The sequence below is a fragment of the Pimephales promelas genome, chromosome 5 (assembly GCF_988280905.1).
Source record: "Pimephales promelas chromosome 5, fPimPro1.hap1.1, whole genome shotgun sequence".
Classification (NCBI taxonomy): Eukaryota; Metazoa; Chordata; class Actinopteri; order Cypriniformes; family Leuciscidae; genus Pimephales; species Pimephales promelas.
In genome coordinates, this window is record NC_142773.1 from 33210928 (window position 1) to 33228074 (window position 17147).

The 17147-nt window shown below is 37.5% G+C and overlaps 2 protein-coding genes across 3 annotated transcripts; one reads left to right on the plus strand and one right to left on the minus strand.

Moving 5' to 3' along the window:
- Window positions 1–75: 75 nt before the first annotated feature.
- Window positions 76–12355, plus strand: mknk2a (MAPK interacting serine/threonine kinase 2a). 2 transcript variants are annotated; one of them, XM_039675752.2, is made up of 14 exons: window positions 76–165; window positions 558–731; window positions 819–906; window positions 1099–1200; window positions 1279–1376; window positions 4412–4491; window positions 4952–5025; window positions 5476–5580; window positions 5664–5719; window positions 5944–6039; window positions 9342–9536; window positions 9974–10138; window positions 10239–10279; window positions 11440–12355. In XM_039675752.2, exons 2-14 carry the CDS (start codon window positions 681–683, stop codon window positions 11711–11713), a joined length of 1425 nt encoding a protein of 474 aa, XP_039531686.1. In that variant the 5' UTR covers window positions 76–165; window positions 558–680; the 3' UTR covers window positions 11714–12355. The 2 variants fall into 2 exon arrangements, with proteins under 2 accessions (XP_039531686.1, XP_088987465.1); XM_089131339.1 differs by lacking the exon at window positions 5944–6039.
- Window positions 12356–14780: 2425 nt separating this feature from the next.
- LOC148981475 (uncharacterized) lies at window positions 14781–16829 on the minus strand. Its single transcript, XM_089131735.1, has 4 exons — window positions 16701–16829; window positions 16388–16624; window positions 16240–16299; window positions 14781–15812 (listed from the first exon to the last, which is right to left on the minus strand). Exons 1-4 carry the CDS (start codon window positions 16750–16752, stop codon window positions 15709–15711), a joined length of 453 nt encoding a protein of 150 aa, XP_088987861.1. The 5' UTR covers window positions 16753–16829; the 3' UTR covers window positions 14781–15708.
- Between the last annotated feature and the right edge of the window lie 318 nt (window positions 16830–17147).

Sequence of the window (17147 nt, forward strand, 5' to 3'; positions counted from 1 at the left end):
TGTGGAATATAGAGTGGGCGGAGTTCAGAATACAACCTTATATATATATGCGTTGCGCTCTCAAGATTAGTTTACATTACAATTGACAAACACATAGTAGTACTGTTGTTACACGGTGGGTTGGAGCAACAACGTGAACGCTGGCGCCTCACGGCTAGTAACGGGGTAAGATGAAGCCCTTTCCTCTGCTTATGAAATGATTATGAGATTTTATAAAGTAACTCCATAAATAAATTCCATTCCATTACTTTCCGAATGCAACCACATGCAGCTCAGAGGTAGGTTACATGGTCAGCGTGATTTAAAAATAGCTACTCGTTGCTTATAAACTAAAAACCATTGTAAACGTAACTTACGTCAGTTAATAGCTGTTTAATTCGTTTATTTTGTTGCGTGTTAACTTTCTGACTGTGACTCTTGAAATATGAAAAATTCCAAGTCTGTTCAAGAGCTTTTCTCTTCTCTTGTGGTCATCATATGTATCCCTGAGACTCCAGATTGTCCCTGGAAGAGTATCTGAACCCATGTTGGTGCTGTGTTTTTCTGTCTTAATGCAGGAGTCATCTGTTGCGCGACCACCTTGAGGTGATCAGATCAGAGGTGACGCATAATTGATTTAAAAGACCCACTGCACAGATTTAGGCACCAAGCTGAACGTCATCATCTGACCATTAAAAATCATGGTTCAAAACAAAATCACGGAGATCACCGGATTCCATCGGTCCTTCAAGGTTAGTTGCTCTGACTTGCCAGAAAGTAAATGGCTTAATGTCCTGGATTTCCGCTTGAAAGAAATGTTCCTGTCTTCCTGTTCTCAGGGCCAAAACCCTTTCAAGACTGATGAATTCATAGATCTGGAATCCCATCTTGGCTCGTCCTTCAAGATAGACCACTCGCTAAGGCCTGGTACAGCTATTTTGCCTACTGTTTCATTAATATTGACTGTTATTATCAGTCTTAATTGTTGACTAACTCTGAGGAGGTAGAAATACGAGATATCTGCTCAAGAACTCATTGTGTGTTAGGCAAAGTTCATAGTAGATTAGAGTGATGAACTAGGTCCAAAATTGTTTCTTTCTTCTTTTTTTTTAAAAAAAGAAATGCCATCCAGCAAGCCCATTGATATCCCCGATGCCAAGAAAAGACATAAGAAGAAAAAAAGATGCAGAGCAACTGACAGTTTCTCTGGACGATTTGAAGGCAAGCTTCATTTATTCAAGTGTGAATTTATGCTTCACTATTAATAGAGGGTAAATATTAATTTTCTTTTCTTTACAGATGTTTACAAACTGCAAAATGAGATTCTTGGTGAAGGGGCTTATGCTGTTGTGCAGACCTGCATCAATCTGATTACCAATAAAGAATATGCAGTTAAGGCAAGTATCAGCACCCTCTTATGTTAAAACTGCACATCACCGTACATGAGGCTACCAAATACGTGCTAAGAATAAGCAGTTAGCAATGTGATCTTAGCTGATATTGTGACATCATGATGACACCTTAGCAAGTTTAATATTATTGCTGCATAGTTTTGAGTGAGAAGTGCATAATGGGCTTAAAGTAAAACCAATGAGGGAAAAAATGGGCAATCACTGAGGACATGTGAGTACGTATTTATTTCTAGTGATCTACCGTGGAAGCAATCAGGCAAGCAATGATCAGGCAGGCGATTTTAAAAAATAGATGAGAGGGCAGAGTTTTTTTAAAATGTGCTGTCTATGTAACACTTGTGAGTATTGATGTATCACTCTCCTTCCACTGACTACCTTTCGCAATGGTCTTTAACTTCTGTCTGATATGTAAAATCTGACTCCAATGAGGGCAGAATTGTAGCAAATTGATTATATAGAGTGATGTCAAATACGCATGAATTTCGTTTTGACCGTTCACACTGAGGTCGCATTGCAGAAAATCTGACCTGTATCTGATTTAGGACCAGTCCACATATGGAAATGGCCTAAGTCGGCATTGTAAAGATCAGATTCCATGTGGTTTGTGCTGTTGATGTGGTCATGAGAAACTGTTGAGTCACATTAGCAAAAAAATGTTGTGCCATCTTTGCCCGCAGTCTAAACATAGCTGTGTCCTGCCTTAATTGTAGTGTTACACATGAATAAAAGGGGATTTATGCTAGGGCAGATGCCTCTGTTTTAATGTTTCAGCCCTCATCAGGAAAACCGGACACTAGCTTTGATTGACGGTGGTTTGAACTTAGTTCATGCAAGCTGTTTTAATTGTTTTGTGATGTGTACTTCTCTCTGGAACATTGGCCTTCCAGCTACTGTGCTGCTGTGAAACAAATAAATGACTACAGTGCCTGTTCAGCAGAGAAACTTCCCCTTTTCAATTGTTGTTATTGAAGCAGGACATGTTGTTTGAAAAAGCAGTGTGGCTTCTCGCGTTGCATCTGTTTGATCTCTAGTTGATGGAAAAGTTAATATAGAGAATGCTAAATGAGACGTGTGCCGGACGTTCATGTGGCATTTCCTAGCAAGTGTTCTGTAACTTTCCAAAGGAAAGACGAAATTAAAAAACACAGGTTCTCCACATAGCTGATGTCATGGAATATTGTTAAATTTCAAGAGTCCTATGAGCTTGTGCATTTTTGGATGTTGGCGAAAGTTTCCTTTTTTAAATTATTTGTAATTGCGTACTATGCGACGTGAATCGTGTAAAATGTTTGGCTATAATGCTTAACCTTTTGAGTTCATGTGATGGAAATGCTCCTCTACAGGTTAACATTTATGGACCCTGTATAAATTACATGCTTTAATGCCAAAGGAATTTAAAAAAAAAAATAGTAATAGAAACAGATGGCAAATAAACCAGTATATGGTTTAAGTTAAGGGAGGCAACACGTCTTGTAATCCCTAGCCCATTAAAAATATACACTACCATTGAAAAGGTGCAGGGTCCGCAAGTATTCATTTATTTTCAGGCAAAAAAAAGTTCTAGGTTGTGCTAAATTGATTAGGTGATTTAAAGCATTTGTTACAAAATATGTAAAAAAAAAAAAAAGAAAAGAAAAGAATTCCATTTAAGTATTACTCCATTGTTTTCATTTCAACAATAATACATTTTTCTTGAGCAGCAAATCGGCATATTAGAATCGATGATATCGGAAGGATCATGTCACACTGAAGACTGGAGTAATGATGCTGAAAATACAGCTTTGCCATCACAGGAATAAATCTAATTTTAAAACTTATTCAAATAGAAAAGTTATTTTTGAATTGGTTTAATATTTCATATTACAGTTTTTGCTGTTTTTTTGTTTTGTTTTATCAAATAATTCCAAAACCTTTATGCAGATTGTATACACAAGTGTGACAAATGCACGAGCACACACACAGACGTATACATGTATATGAATTAATATATGCATATGTAAATACTTTTGTTAGATGCGATTAATTGATTTGACATGACTAATTTAACTTAAATTCACTGCTATAGCCCACTTATCACAATATTCCCAGTTGTTGATGGCCACAAAATTGGTACGAGTTTATATTTACGAGTTGGGAAGTCATGTTTACGACCAAGTGCGTTCAAGTCCCTTTCGTCAGAGCAAGATGGTGGTGTACATTTAACTGCACAAAAAACAGTAAAGGTTTTAAACTTTCTATAAAATGAACAAAGACTGCATCACCATCAGGTGTGTTTTGCTCCGTTTAATTAACTTATGAAGCCTCTGTAAAATTTCAGTACACATATTACAATGCTATTATATTGTGCAGGCAATTTGCTTATTTGGTTTTAAATAATTTAAAAAAGCCGTAAAATTCCACTTTGAAATACCTTAAGTATTGCGGTATTCTGCCACATTTCTCACTGATTGACATGTAAACTCTGGGCTTTTTGACATGTGACTGACATGTAAACTCAGTTTCCGACTCATGTACAACTTTTTGGTGGCGTTCATTTGCGTTCAACTTGTAAATACTATATTTCAGACTTGACTTAAACACCATTAGTCAACTCTTTGTTTGTGATGAACCTGCCACTACTTGTTCATGCATGGTCTGGGTGCCCTGAATGTTGTGCAACCTGATCTGTCTAGTCCACTGGCTTGTAAAGCCTGACTATGTGGTGACCCGCTGAATCAGTGGTCTGAGATGTTCTTTAATAGACAAGCAATGGCGTGTCATGTGTGCTTGCTAATCTCCAACACATGCTGTGCGTGGGTGATCCACAAAGGGATACACAGAACTGTCGACTCTCACTGAATACTGAGATGACATGGGCATGTCTGAGTTTTGTCACTTAAGAGCAAATGTACTTAAAGGGCTGTCTCCAGGTAGAAAAATAGCCCATCAAAACAGACTCATTGTGTTCCGACCTTGTCTTGCAGAACTGTGTCCTTCCTTGTGGTTGTATTGGGTCATTAAGATGTTTTATTGTTGTACAGATAATTGAGAAGAGGCCGGGCCACAGTCGGAGCCGTGTCTTCAGGGAGGTGGAAATGCTCTACCAGTGTCAGGGCCACAGGTACGGAAAGCCTTATGTGACATTATTGGTCCTTTCCCAACCCTCCAATAGATGCCTCGTTTTGGCCAGACTCTAAAATGGCATTTGATTTAACCATCACAGAAATCTAATGCGACAAGCTAAGTGGGTAAAAATAAATCCAAGATGAAATCCAAATGTTTGTAAACTAAAGTGATCATTTAATAGCTTGTATGTAATTAGAAATGCTTTACTTTACCCAATGTTTATGTTGCATCTTTTTATGCATCTTTTTTTTTTTTTCTTGGACTTTTTTTGCATTTTAGCAATATGCTGATGGCAAACTATTAAAATTAACTGTGGGGTCGAGTCTTATGACTGTTAAGATGCTGCCTACATAGTTCCAAAACCTTATTACAGTATTGCAATCTAAGCTTGTGTAGCTCTAGCTCATTGAAAATCCTTTAAGATACTATAATGTTAATATCTTTTCTCAACACAGAAACATTTTGGAACTGGTGGAATACTTTGAGGAGGAGGACAAATTTTATTTGGTCTTTGAAAAACTGAGAGGCGGTAAGTGTGTGGGCTTTATTTTCTTGTTTTTGTAAAATATTTTTACTCCGCTAAGACGCATTCAATTGATAAAGTTTACATGCGTTTACAACATTTCTATTTGTAAAAAATATTATTTTTACTTGAGCATCAAATCAGCATATTAGAATTACTCTGAAAGATATTAAACTTTTAAGATAAAGGTGCTCTAAGATCACTTGTTGATGTTGGAAGTATTGTCAAACAAAACGGAGGTTAGCTCGACCCTCCTCACCCCGTCTGCTCCCTTCCGTGCTTCTTGAAAAAGGCTTTTCCAATGTAAATTCGGGACTTTGTGGTGCACTACAAATGTTTCAGCCTAAAAAAAAAGTGACATCGCTTAGAGCACCTTTAAACTTCAGACTGTTTTTTTTGTTTGGTAAAGATTCTATAATGTATCAGCAAATTTCATGCTTGTATTCATTTTCTCAGGTTCTATCTTGACCCACATACACCGAAGACAACACTTCAATGAGCAGGAAGCCAGCATAGTGGTGCAGGACATCGCCAGTGCTCTGGACTTCCTACATAACAAAGGTTGGGACCTTTAGTATTGATACAACACAATGTCTTCTTGCAGTCTATATATTACCAACATATGTTTATTCATTATGTTCTAGGGATGGCACATCGAGACCTAAAGCCAGAGAACATCCTCTGTGAACATAGTGACAGGGTGAGTCTCTCTCTGTACACGAGGAGACATGAGACATCTGAGGAGAACACACATGCACTTCATTTCTGACCAGATTTTTGACGAATGTTGGGTACAGTAGTTTTTTTTTTTTTTTTTTTGAGCTGTTGAACAAAACCTGATTTTACCCATAGGAATACTCAATACAACACTCTTAACTCCATTCATTATGACATTTAAAGGGGTTATTTTTTTCTTTTCTGTAGATTTCTCCAGTGAAGATCTGTGATTTTGATTTGGGTAGTGGGATCAAACTGAATAGTGACCGCTCCCCAATCTCCACCCCTGAACTCTTAACTCCGGTGAGTTTAACCCCAGGAGGATATTGGTCAACCAATATTTTTGATGGCCAATGCCAATACTGTACCTTAGAGCAGAGTGGCTGATTGCCTATATAATATTGTACCATTTCGTTTAAAGATGGTCAATGACGCATGCTGCAATGACATTTATATTTATTTTACATTTATTAAAATGGAAGTCAGTTGAAAGTGAATCAATATGAAATAATCATTTAAACTCTTAACTAAGCAGATTTGTACTTTAATGAGATTACACTTTTTCATTAATAAAATAATAAAATTACTAAGAGCTAAAGGACATGATTGTAGGAGAGTTTTTTTTATTATTTTTTATTTTTTTATTTTTTTACATCTTGATTAAAAGCTTTGAGGCTGGTTGATGTTTAAGAACTTGTAAACACCTAGCCTGGCTAACGCCTGTTCATTTTCTCGTATTTGAGTCATGGTTTACGAATGCCAAGAGCCATATTATTGGGTGATAAGAATGTCCATCAAATGTGCCTGTACGTAGCTCATTGCCAATCGGTTCAATGATACCAGATGACGTATGTAGAGCGACAGAAAATTAGATGAGGAAGAAGACGATGGTTCAGAGATTTGTGTACACAAAGGCTTTATCAAAAGGTAACTTCGCGTCCGCTGCCAAGATGGATCCATAGATCTAAACAAACTGCTTTGGTGTGTCGCATGTACGTCGTCATAGTCTTGCTGCTCCCTCCCCATTCTGTGATTGGTTCCCTATCTCAGGGGAAAATTTGGTTCATGGTGTCCAGGCTGCCTAGCAGCATGAATAAAATCACACTGTGGCAAGGCAGCATGGGGAAACCCAGTCTAGTAAACACCCACAAATTAACTTATTTCCATATGAGTCCAGTGCATTGTCACTTACATTCCATCTAGTATAAGTGTACATGAACCAGGCCACTAATCAGTATTTTTATGCCATTTTTATTGCCACTTCACTGCACTGCTGTTCTTATTTTGATCTGGAGGACAACAGAGATAACGGTTATTGCTTTAAAGCCACAGCCAATAAACCTCCATGTGATCGCGTCCAGTAACTGAGTTTTGTGTGGTTTCAACATCTGTTTTGATGTGAAGCGTTACCGTAGGTCACAGAATTATGTCAAGATTACAGATAAAGGATCGGTTGACCTTAAGTGGTTTTATTACGTCTGAGTCGGAAGGGAACAGGCAAAGGTCTTTTAATATGAATACCGTCATGTACAAAGAGCAAAAACAATTCCTCAGATATTTTCGTACATCTCCACGCATACTGGTGGTATGGGCTTGTGGATTTTTTTTTTTTTTTTTTTTTTTTTTTTTTAAGAAATCCATGGCATAGTTCTACATGGCTTTTTACCTTTTGTATACCATAACTCACTTTAAACATTGACTTGTCCTTGTGGCATACCAGGTGAAATGCGTAGATCACCCAAAAGAATTCTGTAATTTTAGTAAATCTCGTTTTTTCCAAGACCATAGAATTTTTTTTTTTTTTTTTTTTTAATTCAAATCACAAATGGAGATTTCTGTCCCTCCATTGACCATTTGATGCTTCAAAAATTGCAGAAAGAACTCTTAAAAGCAATCCTTATGAATCAAGCAGAACCAATTCTTCTGAAGATGCATTATACCTATGATGAACCGATTTAGCTTAGGCTTTACTTCACAAAAACATTGGCCAACGTGCATGCATAAAGTACATAAAATGTGGTCAACGGAGCCTTAAACATGCTTGAACAAAAGTCTTATGACAAATTATCATTTTTGGGTGAACTATCACTTAAATACTCTGGGGTTTTTTTGTTTTTTTTTTCACCCACAACTGTGGTTTTACTTGCTAGCATAAGGACCAGGGAAAGTCCCTGGTTTTGCCAGAACTAAAGTCCTCATGCCATGATAACATTCCGGTCATAATCCATCTGAGAACATGCAGTTTTTGAGACCGATGCGATGTCAGCGATAACTTGCAGTGGTTGAGTTCACTTGTATAAACAAGATGACTTAACATCTTTGTGTACATCATTTGCTAATCCTAACCCTGTAGACTACATGTTGTTGTCTGGAAACACTTTCCCCTCTATAACGGTGGGAGGAAGCGGGTGGGGCTGCTCATAAGGAACAGACAGCTTTGTGTGATACTCCTACGATTCCCCTTGCACAGAGGAGTGTTATGTAAGGGCCCGGTCATGCTGAAAGCAGAACCAGCTGGGCAATAAACTGACAATTGGGACAATTGCTGGACTCTCGGTTTGTTGAATCACAGTGCACAACTGTGTCCCTAGTGAAAGGGATCCAATTGCGCTTTCCTAATCAGGGGATCTTATCAGCTTCAATTGTTTAACCAATAGTTCTTTCTTCTGATTACAAAGGCATTGTCATAAGATCTGGCCAAACCTCTTATGCTAAAAGCATACAGTAGCATTTTATCACGGCACACTCCATTTTTGCCGGTTATCTTTTTTCCTTGAAAGTGATGCCCTGACACCTTTACAAAGCCCTGATAGTTTGAGGGAACAAGGAGTGTGCTTGTGAGGTTATCAAGGCTTCACTTTAGATTTGTTGGGGTCAAAGACAAGGCAGCCCAGGCTGATTTTTAGGATACTATTTGAGAACAGTCTCCTCCCCCTCTGCATAATGCATTTAGCCTCCTCCGCTTGCATCAGTGACTCATGCCGTTGTATAACATAGTCATGTATAACAATCTTTATCTTTTTTTTCCATAAAAATAAACTAGTCTGCTTGTCCCACTAAACTGCTAACCTCCAGTGTTTTAGTCTGTTGCATTAATTATTAGTGCACCATACAGGATGTCCGTTCATATGTGTTATGTAACACTCAAGCAGGGTTGGGGCTTTTTTATCCCCAGCCGGTGTAGAGCGGCTTAAATCCTCCACCCCCCCCCCACCCCCCCCCCCCCAGGTCTGAATCGGATCAGGCCACCCCAGCTTAACTCGAAACAATGACCTTGATAATGCCTCTGCAGGTGAAAACAAACAGGAGAGGCCAAACTGAGGGAGTGCTGACCGCTCTGACCAATGATGTAGCTCTAGGTTGCTCACGTTGAAGTGGTTGTCTGACTTTGGGACATGCTGATGGGACGTTGTAATGAGTGTATATGTTGTAAACATGAAGTGAAACAGAACTTGAGGCTGGATTGTTCCTCTTTGCTCTACCCAGTAGTGTACTTGTGGCATTTAAAAACCATGTGGGAGATTTGTGGACTTTTTTTTTTTTTTTTTTTTTTTGCATGTCTGAGGACTTTTATAGCATGTACTAAACATTTTTCATTCCTACAGTGTGGCTCTGCTGAATACATGGCCCCTGAGGTGGTGGAAGCCTTTAATGAAGAAGCTAGCATCTACGACAAGCGTTGTGACCTGTGGAGCCTCGGCGTCATCCTTTACATCATGCTAAGTGGATACCCGCCATTTGTGGGTCGCTGTGGGACAGACTGTGGTTGGGATTGGGGAGAGCCCTGCCAAGCCTGCCAGGTACTCCACCTCTAGTTAGCTGGGAAATCGGGCAGTATCGAAAGTACTGAAAGTTCAAAAGTTTCCGTGGAATTGTCTTTCCGCACTAAAAATGAAAGACAACAGAAATGAGTCAAATAAGTCAAAGCAGCAAATAGGTGGGTTAAATAAACCCTAATTTCCTAATTCCTAGGAAAGTCCAAGTAGGGCCTGGTTTTGCCATCTTGTTTCATAGTCGGGACTTGATGGCCTGGGGCAACTGAATTTTTTTTTTTTTTTTTTTTTTTTTTACTACTTAAAACTACTAGAGAAGAGTGAAATCAATCAATGAATAAATCATTTATTTGAGGATTTGTTACTCTTGGGGCAGGGAAACCACTGGCCTGACGGTACAATCCCTGATAATGTTACTACTTCACATTGGAGGTTTAATATTATTCATTACAATTTGTCCACAGAGCATGCTTTTTGAGAGTATTCAGGAAGGCAAGTATGAGTTTCCAGAGAAAGACTGGGCACACATCTCCCCTGCAGCCAAAGACCTCATAACCAAGCTGTTGGTGCAGGATGCCAAAGACCGCCTCAGTGCCGCCCAAGTGCTGCAGCACCCATGGGTTAAAGGGGTAAGTCCATTATTTCCAATCGCAAGGACTTCATTTTATTTAACCCACCTATTTGCTGCTTTGACTTATTTGACTCATTTCTGTTGTCTTTCATTTTTAGTGCGCACCAAACACTGTGTCTGCCTCCATACTCCATCAGAGGTGGGTAAAGTGCAGATTAAAGGAGTGGTTCACTTTTGAAAACTTTTGCTGATAATTTACTCACCCCCATGGCATCCAAGGTGTCCATGTCTTTCTTTCGTCAGTCGAAAAGAAATTAAGGTTTTTGATGAACATTCCAGCATTTTTTCTGGACTTTTTCATTACTTCAGTGGGAACCAAACGGTTCAAGGTCCAAAAGACAGTTTCAGTGCAAACTGTTCAAAGGGCTTTAAACGATTCCAGACGATGAATAAGGTTCTTATCAAGCGAAACGATCGCTCATTTAATAAATAATAACAGTTTAAGTTTTATAAGCTCTCAAGCTCGCCTCGCTCTGTTATGTGACGCACGTTTGTGACTCTCCTGTTCGAACTCGTTCATCAAAATAAACGAATCTTTTTACGAGTCATTTGGTTTATTCAACGAATGAATTGACTCAGAAAAAGATTCGTTCATTTTGTTTAAGGGTAAAAATAAGTCTGAAATGTGAGTTTTGGTATACTGTTAGCAAACATCTCAATAACGCCTACACTGTTGCAAGTGTCATTTAGATGAATATGTAAATGTGTGCTTTGCACTTACCTCAATAACAAAATAAGCACAACAAAAATGACTGTTGTGAGAAGCTGGCAGTGAAGAACAAAATCTGATCATAGGGATGTGGATGTTTGCACGAGCTCTCCAATTTGTGCAAGTCATATTTAAGCAATCTATTGTATAAAGCCTTTGGGCTAAATCTGGCATATTTGCATGCTGAAAAGCCAATATGTCCATTAATATGCAGTGTCCCTTTTAGATAATAGATAAAAAATAAAAATAGTGCTATAAAGCAAGCAGCTTTAAAGTATCAAACATTAAAGAAAAGTTAAACTTGGGGAAAAAATGTCATGTCACTTTCTATTAGAAGCACACCTACCTATACATAATTGCCAAAGGTAGTTTGAATGGGTATAACAGCTTCTCAGGACTTCTCAAAACAAGCTACAAACTGATTTTGTCATGAGTTTGTTCTTAAATTCTGCTATCAGGGCCTAAATAATACAGTATACCAGGGCCTTAATACATTTCTAAATCCCTTTTCCCAGCAGCAATAGTTTTGACTGTAAATACCAGATCATTTAATATTCATGCTATCCTGACCATCAATGTCTTTTCTCCAGGGGCGGTAGCGCTCAGGACCTGACATTCTTTGCGGGGCAAGCCGTAGCCATGAACCGGCAGCTGGCTGAGAGGGAAGAGAGCGAGGAGCAGCAGCAGCTTGAGGAGTTCTCTTCCCTTGAGGATTTCCCCAGCTCCATCCTGCTGTCTCAAACATCGGGGTCCAAACTGGCCCGCCGCAGGAAGACCGCAGGCAGCCAGCACCAAGGGCCGGTGTGTGCTTCGAAACTGCGCCAGCTCCTCGCCCCACTTGTGCTCGTGGGCGACTGTGCCTGACCTCTACCACCTTCTCCTGCCTCCGATCACCCCCTGACGACCTTTATCAGAATCTTCAACTCGGCAGTGTGTTGATCTCGGACCTCTCTGCCAAATTACTTTGTGAGTCGTAAGCTCTTGTGGGTAGGACTCATGTTTGTAGCACTTAAAGCACCTCCAAGGCTCCCTGCACACACTTTTGATTGGGTAAAATGTGGCTGTTGTGGCTGGAAAAAGACTTGTTGATGTCTGAGAGTCCCTAGAGTCTGTCAATATTACAATGTTTACAAAGGACTCAAGCTGCTTCCATTCCTCTGCAGCTGGACCCCACAGAAGCCGTTTAATTTCTAAGCATTAGAAAAACACTTTTGCTGTTTGCCTTTGCGCTCACATGGGACCCCCAGCAGCCGAATCTTTTTTGTACTTCTGCAGGACTTAAGTGGCAAATTTATCATTCAAATTATCCAGGGCAGAAATTGCAGCCATGTTGTGCTGGGTTGTCTCTCCTGAATTATCAAGTGCCTTATTTTACTTATTTCAATCCACTGTGGCTGTAAAAACACTTGTTTTCTGCCAAAAGCAAATCTGAGCAGTGATTTCTGCAGAAACCTCAGGATCTCTTTCTGAATGAACAACCAAAGCAGATTAAAGCTGAAAGACCAATTCTATGTAAATTCATTGGCATTTAACATCTTGTGCTTCCACTGGAAAGTTCTGCTTTTTTCAAGGAGGTGGCAAAACTTCTGTACTTGGCCACTAATGAAAACAGGATTTGGTTCCATTATGCCATTATCACATTTTCACCCCATTTTCGTTTCCTCTTTTGACCTAAAATGCAATGCTATGGGGGTTTTGAGGAATTGGCAGGTGCATTTTCAAGGCTCTGCAGCAAATTCGGAGAAGTCTAGCATTTGCATTTCCAACTCCTTTTTCACCATTCATTCAGTCAGTCATTGAACATTTCGTGGCATTGAACACACACGGGCTCTGTCGATGACTTCATTCACTGTTTGAATAAAGGCGATTTATTCCACGAAAAGAACTGAAGTCCTCTGTTAACCTCCTTTTTGTGCTTGTAGACAGACATCTGAGAGAAAGGTAAATTATAGATGGGCAGAAAAACTTCCAGAAACAAATGTGCTGTGCTGCTATATTTTGCCCCCCCTCCTTTTTTTTTTTTTTTTTTTTTGTGTATGTGTGTGTGCTAGGAAGGGAGATTTTTATCTTCCTTTTTTAAAATCTTTGTCTATTAGTTTTTAAAAGTTGTTTAACTTGTGTTATGAGTGTGCTTCCAACTTTTTTTTTTTTTTTTTTTTTGGGATCCTCAATAAGTACCGATATATGTATATTTACCAAAGATTTCTTCTAAAATATTGTTCCACATTTCTGGTCTTGATGACTGTAGACACTTTAATGTTTGATGGGTTTTTCTCATATACTGTAATGTAACCAGAAAAGATGCAGATCAACCTGGAACAAAACAATCTGAGTGAAGCAAAGCCCATCATTGAGGTTTTTTGGTTTAAGTTGGTGGTTTCTCTTACAGTAAGACTTTGTTAATGCATATAAAATTGATTTCCAATTTTTTTTTTTTTTTTTTTTTTTATTGTTTTCTGATTGAAACCACCTAGGATGGAATCTGAGGTTAGTCTTTCCCTTTTAGAAAGGCTTTTTTTTTTTTTTTACACTCAAGGGACCAGTGGTGTACCTCTTGTGGTTATTCATGTATTTTCATGTGGATGAATTATTATTATTATTTTTTTTTTTCAATCTGACCCAGGGGGGGCAAATAAAGAACATGAAAATTGTTCAACTACAGTGGTTTCTTCTTATACAAACATTCATTATTGATCACTTAAGATCAGGGATTATTATTGTTGGGTGACAAACAGCCTCACCTTTTGTTAGAGGAGAACATCCGTATATGCTTTCATAAATATATATATATATATATATTCCTTTTTGATAACTCCACATAGCAATGCACACTTCATTTTTTGTTTTTTGTTTTTTGCCTTGAACTTGTCCTCACTTTCAAAAAGTTAAAAGAAATGTTATCCACAAAAATTACTTGTTCTCATGTGTTTGTCTCTCACAAACATCACTGAATTTCTGTCGTTCATGTACACACACTCAGCTGTCATTTTTATATCACAGCTTTGATAAACACAAAGCCAGTTACAAACATTGCTGGTCTTAGATCTATGGGTGTCCTGTCAGTGGTCATAAAAAAAGGACCTCCAACCTATTTATCTGTTGTTTTGGAGCAGTTTCACTGTCAACACAAAACAGTGAGTTGAAATTGTCAGTAATATATATGTATATATAAAATTCAAACAAAAGGACAAATACAATAGAAAAAAAGATTACAAATGAAGCAATTTAGCCGAATAATAATAGCCTGCCAACTCTCTATTCTGAATATGCAGTTGTCATAACTGCTTACATTTGTAAATGCTTTCAGTCTACATCCTTCACCTAGAAAAACTGGAGAGATTATGTATAATGGCAAGACCTATATACACATTTACTATCCAATGGCATTGCGAGGCTAAATAATAGAACCAATTGTCCATGTAAATGTGGACAAAAAAAATTTGCAGATGTGTTTTTGGAAGAGCTAAAAGTGATGTTGGTGTTAAAAGTGATTACAGGGTTAAAATATTTAAAAAAGTTTGTTTAAAAGTAATTTAATTTTTTCATAACGTTATTTGTGTTGTATTTAAAATGAGAAAAATATCATGTTTTAATCTCCAATATGTTATTTAACAGTTGATATGGTTCTATAATGCTCAATTTAAATCCCAGTTGTGCAGTTTGGGCATGCGCATATTTCTCAAAAACACTGCGTTACAATGTGCCCCCATTAGAACTATTCTATTCTATACTTTTATGAATTTTATTGAGAAAGCATGAGACTGAGAGTCAATGTTATATTAATTATAAATATCAGATATTATTCATTAGTGTGTTTGTTGTCAAGCTCAAAAATAATGTTTTCCTTTTAAAAGTGTAAAAGTTATTTTACATGGAAAATTGTATTTTATTAAGAAAAAAATTAAAGTTTTTTTTTCAGTATATATTTTTTATTAGATCAGATGTAAACATTTTAAGCAGTCATATGGTCATGTAAACATTTCAAGCAGTCATATGGTCATGTTACAATGTGCCCCTAACATGTTGTCACTTTCATTCTTTCAGGGTAAATCAAGAAAAAAAAACTATACACTGTATTAATGAAACAAAACCACATACTTGTATTAGATGTGGGAAATTAATGTGGGAAGAACTAAATTCTGTGAACCCCAAGTGAATTTACACAAACTGAGAAAGTCGTGTTCGGTTGTCCCCCACTCTCTCCCCAAGAATTTCTCAAAGAAAGTTTCAACTTTAAGGGCAAAACGCATCAGTGCCATTGTAAGAGTAAAAAAACAAAAAGTATAATTTGATAAATATGAGCGACAAATCGTATTTACTCGGATTTATAAACAGGAATGAGCGTCGAGCTGTGTTGGGAAGAGTGAGGGTTTAAAAAAAACAAGAGCTCCCCCACGTGTTAACATCCAGACATATTTTTTTTTTCTAAACATTAATTTCACTGGTAAAAAGGTGATGGTGAAAATGTGAGACGCGATAACTATTTTTAATTCAAAATCCAAATTGTCTATCCTAGAAGGTTAGAAAATTGATTAGAAAAGAAAATCAAGATGATAAAAGCAAGTATTTTTTATGAAGGGTAGACATTGAAAAAAAATGATGGAAATGGTGCAATTGATCCAAATTACTGTATGAAATCAGATCTGTGAGAATTCGTAAGGTTTTTTATTTACTTACTAAAAATGCTAAGAGATAACCACCAAGTTCACAAAGCTGTTTAAAATTTAGACACATGAACATCACACCTAATTCATCACTGGAAGAATATTGAATTTTGTATTGCAGCATCCAAGAGAAAATGCATGGAGAACATTTATTGGAAGCATTTTGACAGAATTGACAGAAATTCTGTTCATTTTTCAGTGCTTCTGACACACAGTTTTCAGCACTGCAGTTATTGACCCGATGAGAAAAACCCCTGTCTTGAACAGCATGTACCATATCAGAACTGGATCCAAAATCCCTTACAGAAACAGAAAAAACAAAAAAACAAAACACACATTAGACGCAAGAGATGGAGATTTATTTGTGATATACATGAATCTAAAATTCTGGGTCTGAGATTCACAGCATTCACAAGTAAAGTTGTTATGAAATGCATTATGAAATGCCAAAAGTGATTGAAACTATTCAAGAAAAAGGACAGCTAGAGAACTTTTTAACATTTTCTTATACAAAATGAGTAACTCCATCAATATTACAATTAAATAATTTTTTTATATCTATTATCATTGACTTTGGGACCATATAAAAACTTTTGTTGTGCATGTAATTCTTATTCTTATGCATATTGATCTATCTCAATCTAGTTAACATCAATATAGGCTAATATGATTTATTTCAACATTCTGATGGATCAAGTCACACATATGCTAACTGGAGAAACTTACTTGATGGTGTAGAGGATGATGTTTTATTTCCAGTGGATAATTTTGAAGAAAACTCACATTCTGAATCACACACACACAAAGGGGAAACGTTCTTAGTCGAAAATTTCGTTTAAATTTGTTCGATGGCCCGACAGAATTTCACACTTACCTTCCACTTCTACATAAACCCTGCTCATTGAAGACGTTGTTTGGCAGCTGTATGTTCCTGTATGATTATTATTTGCCCTTTCAAAAGAGAGTGTGATAATGTTCTCAAATTGTTGACCTTTCACCACTTTTTCATGGTTTTGTGGTCCATGGCATGTAAAATGACATGTGAGGGTAAAGTTTTGACCGGAGCAAACTTTCTGTCCTCCACTCAAACTGATGTTGGTCTGACAGCCACCTAAAAGAAATAATTACAGACATGTAGCTCTCCAAATACATAAAAAAAGTTACTACGTACCTTTTCCGAAACTTACCTCTTATATATGATGGAATCAACAGCAGCAAAATGAATTTCAGAAAGCACATGTTTGAACTGAATTGAGACCAACTGTTGAGGTTCAAGTAGAAATAGACTTTGCAGAGAGCAACTCACATGTCATGAACAATAGGAACTGAGACCAACTGTTGAGGTTCAAGTAGAAATAGACTTTGCAGAGAGCAACTCACATGTCATGAACAATAGGACATTACTCAGGCTGTGGCTTTGTATTTTATCAGCTGATGATCAACTAGATATATGTTCAAACAATAAAAATCCCTCAAATCAAAACAATTTTCACGTTTGAATGAAAAGGTCATCGAAATGAAATATCACCTGCAATGGCAGTGCAAATCTTGTGGCTCCCCATCACGTAAATGTAAATAAAAAAGTATTAGATGTGAGGATTAAGACTTCTCAATGCTTCTTATTGTTTCAAAGT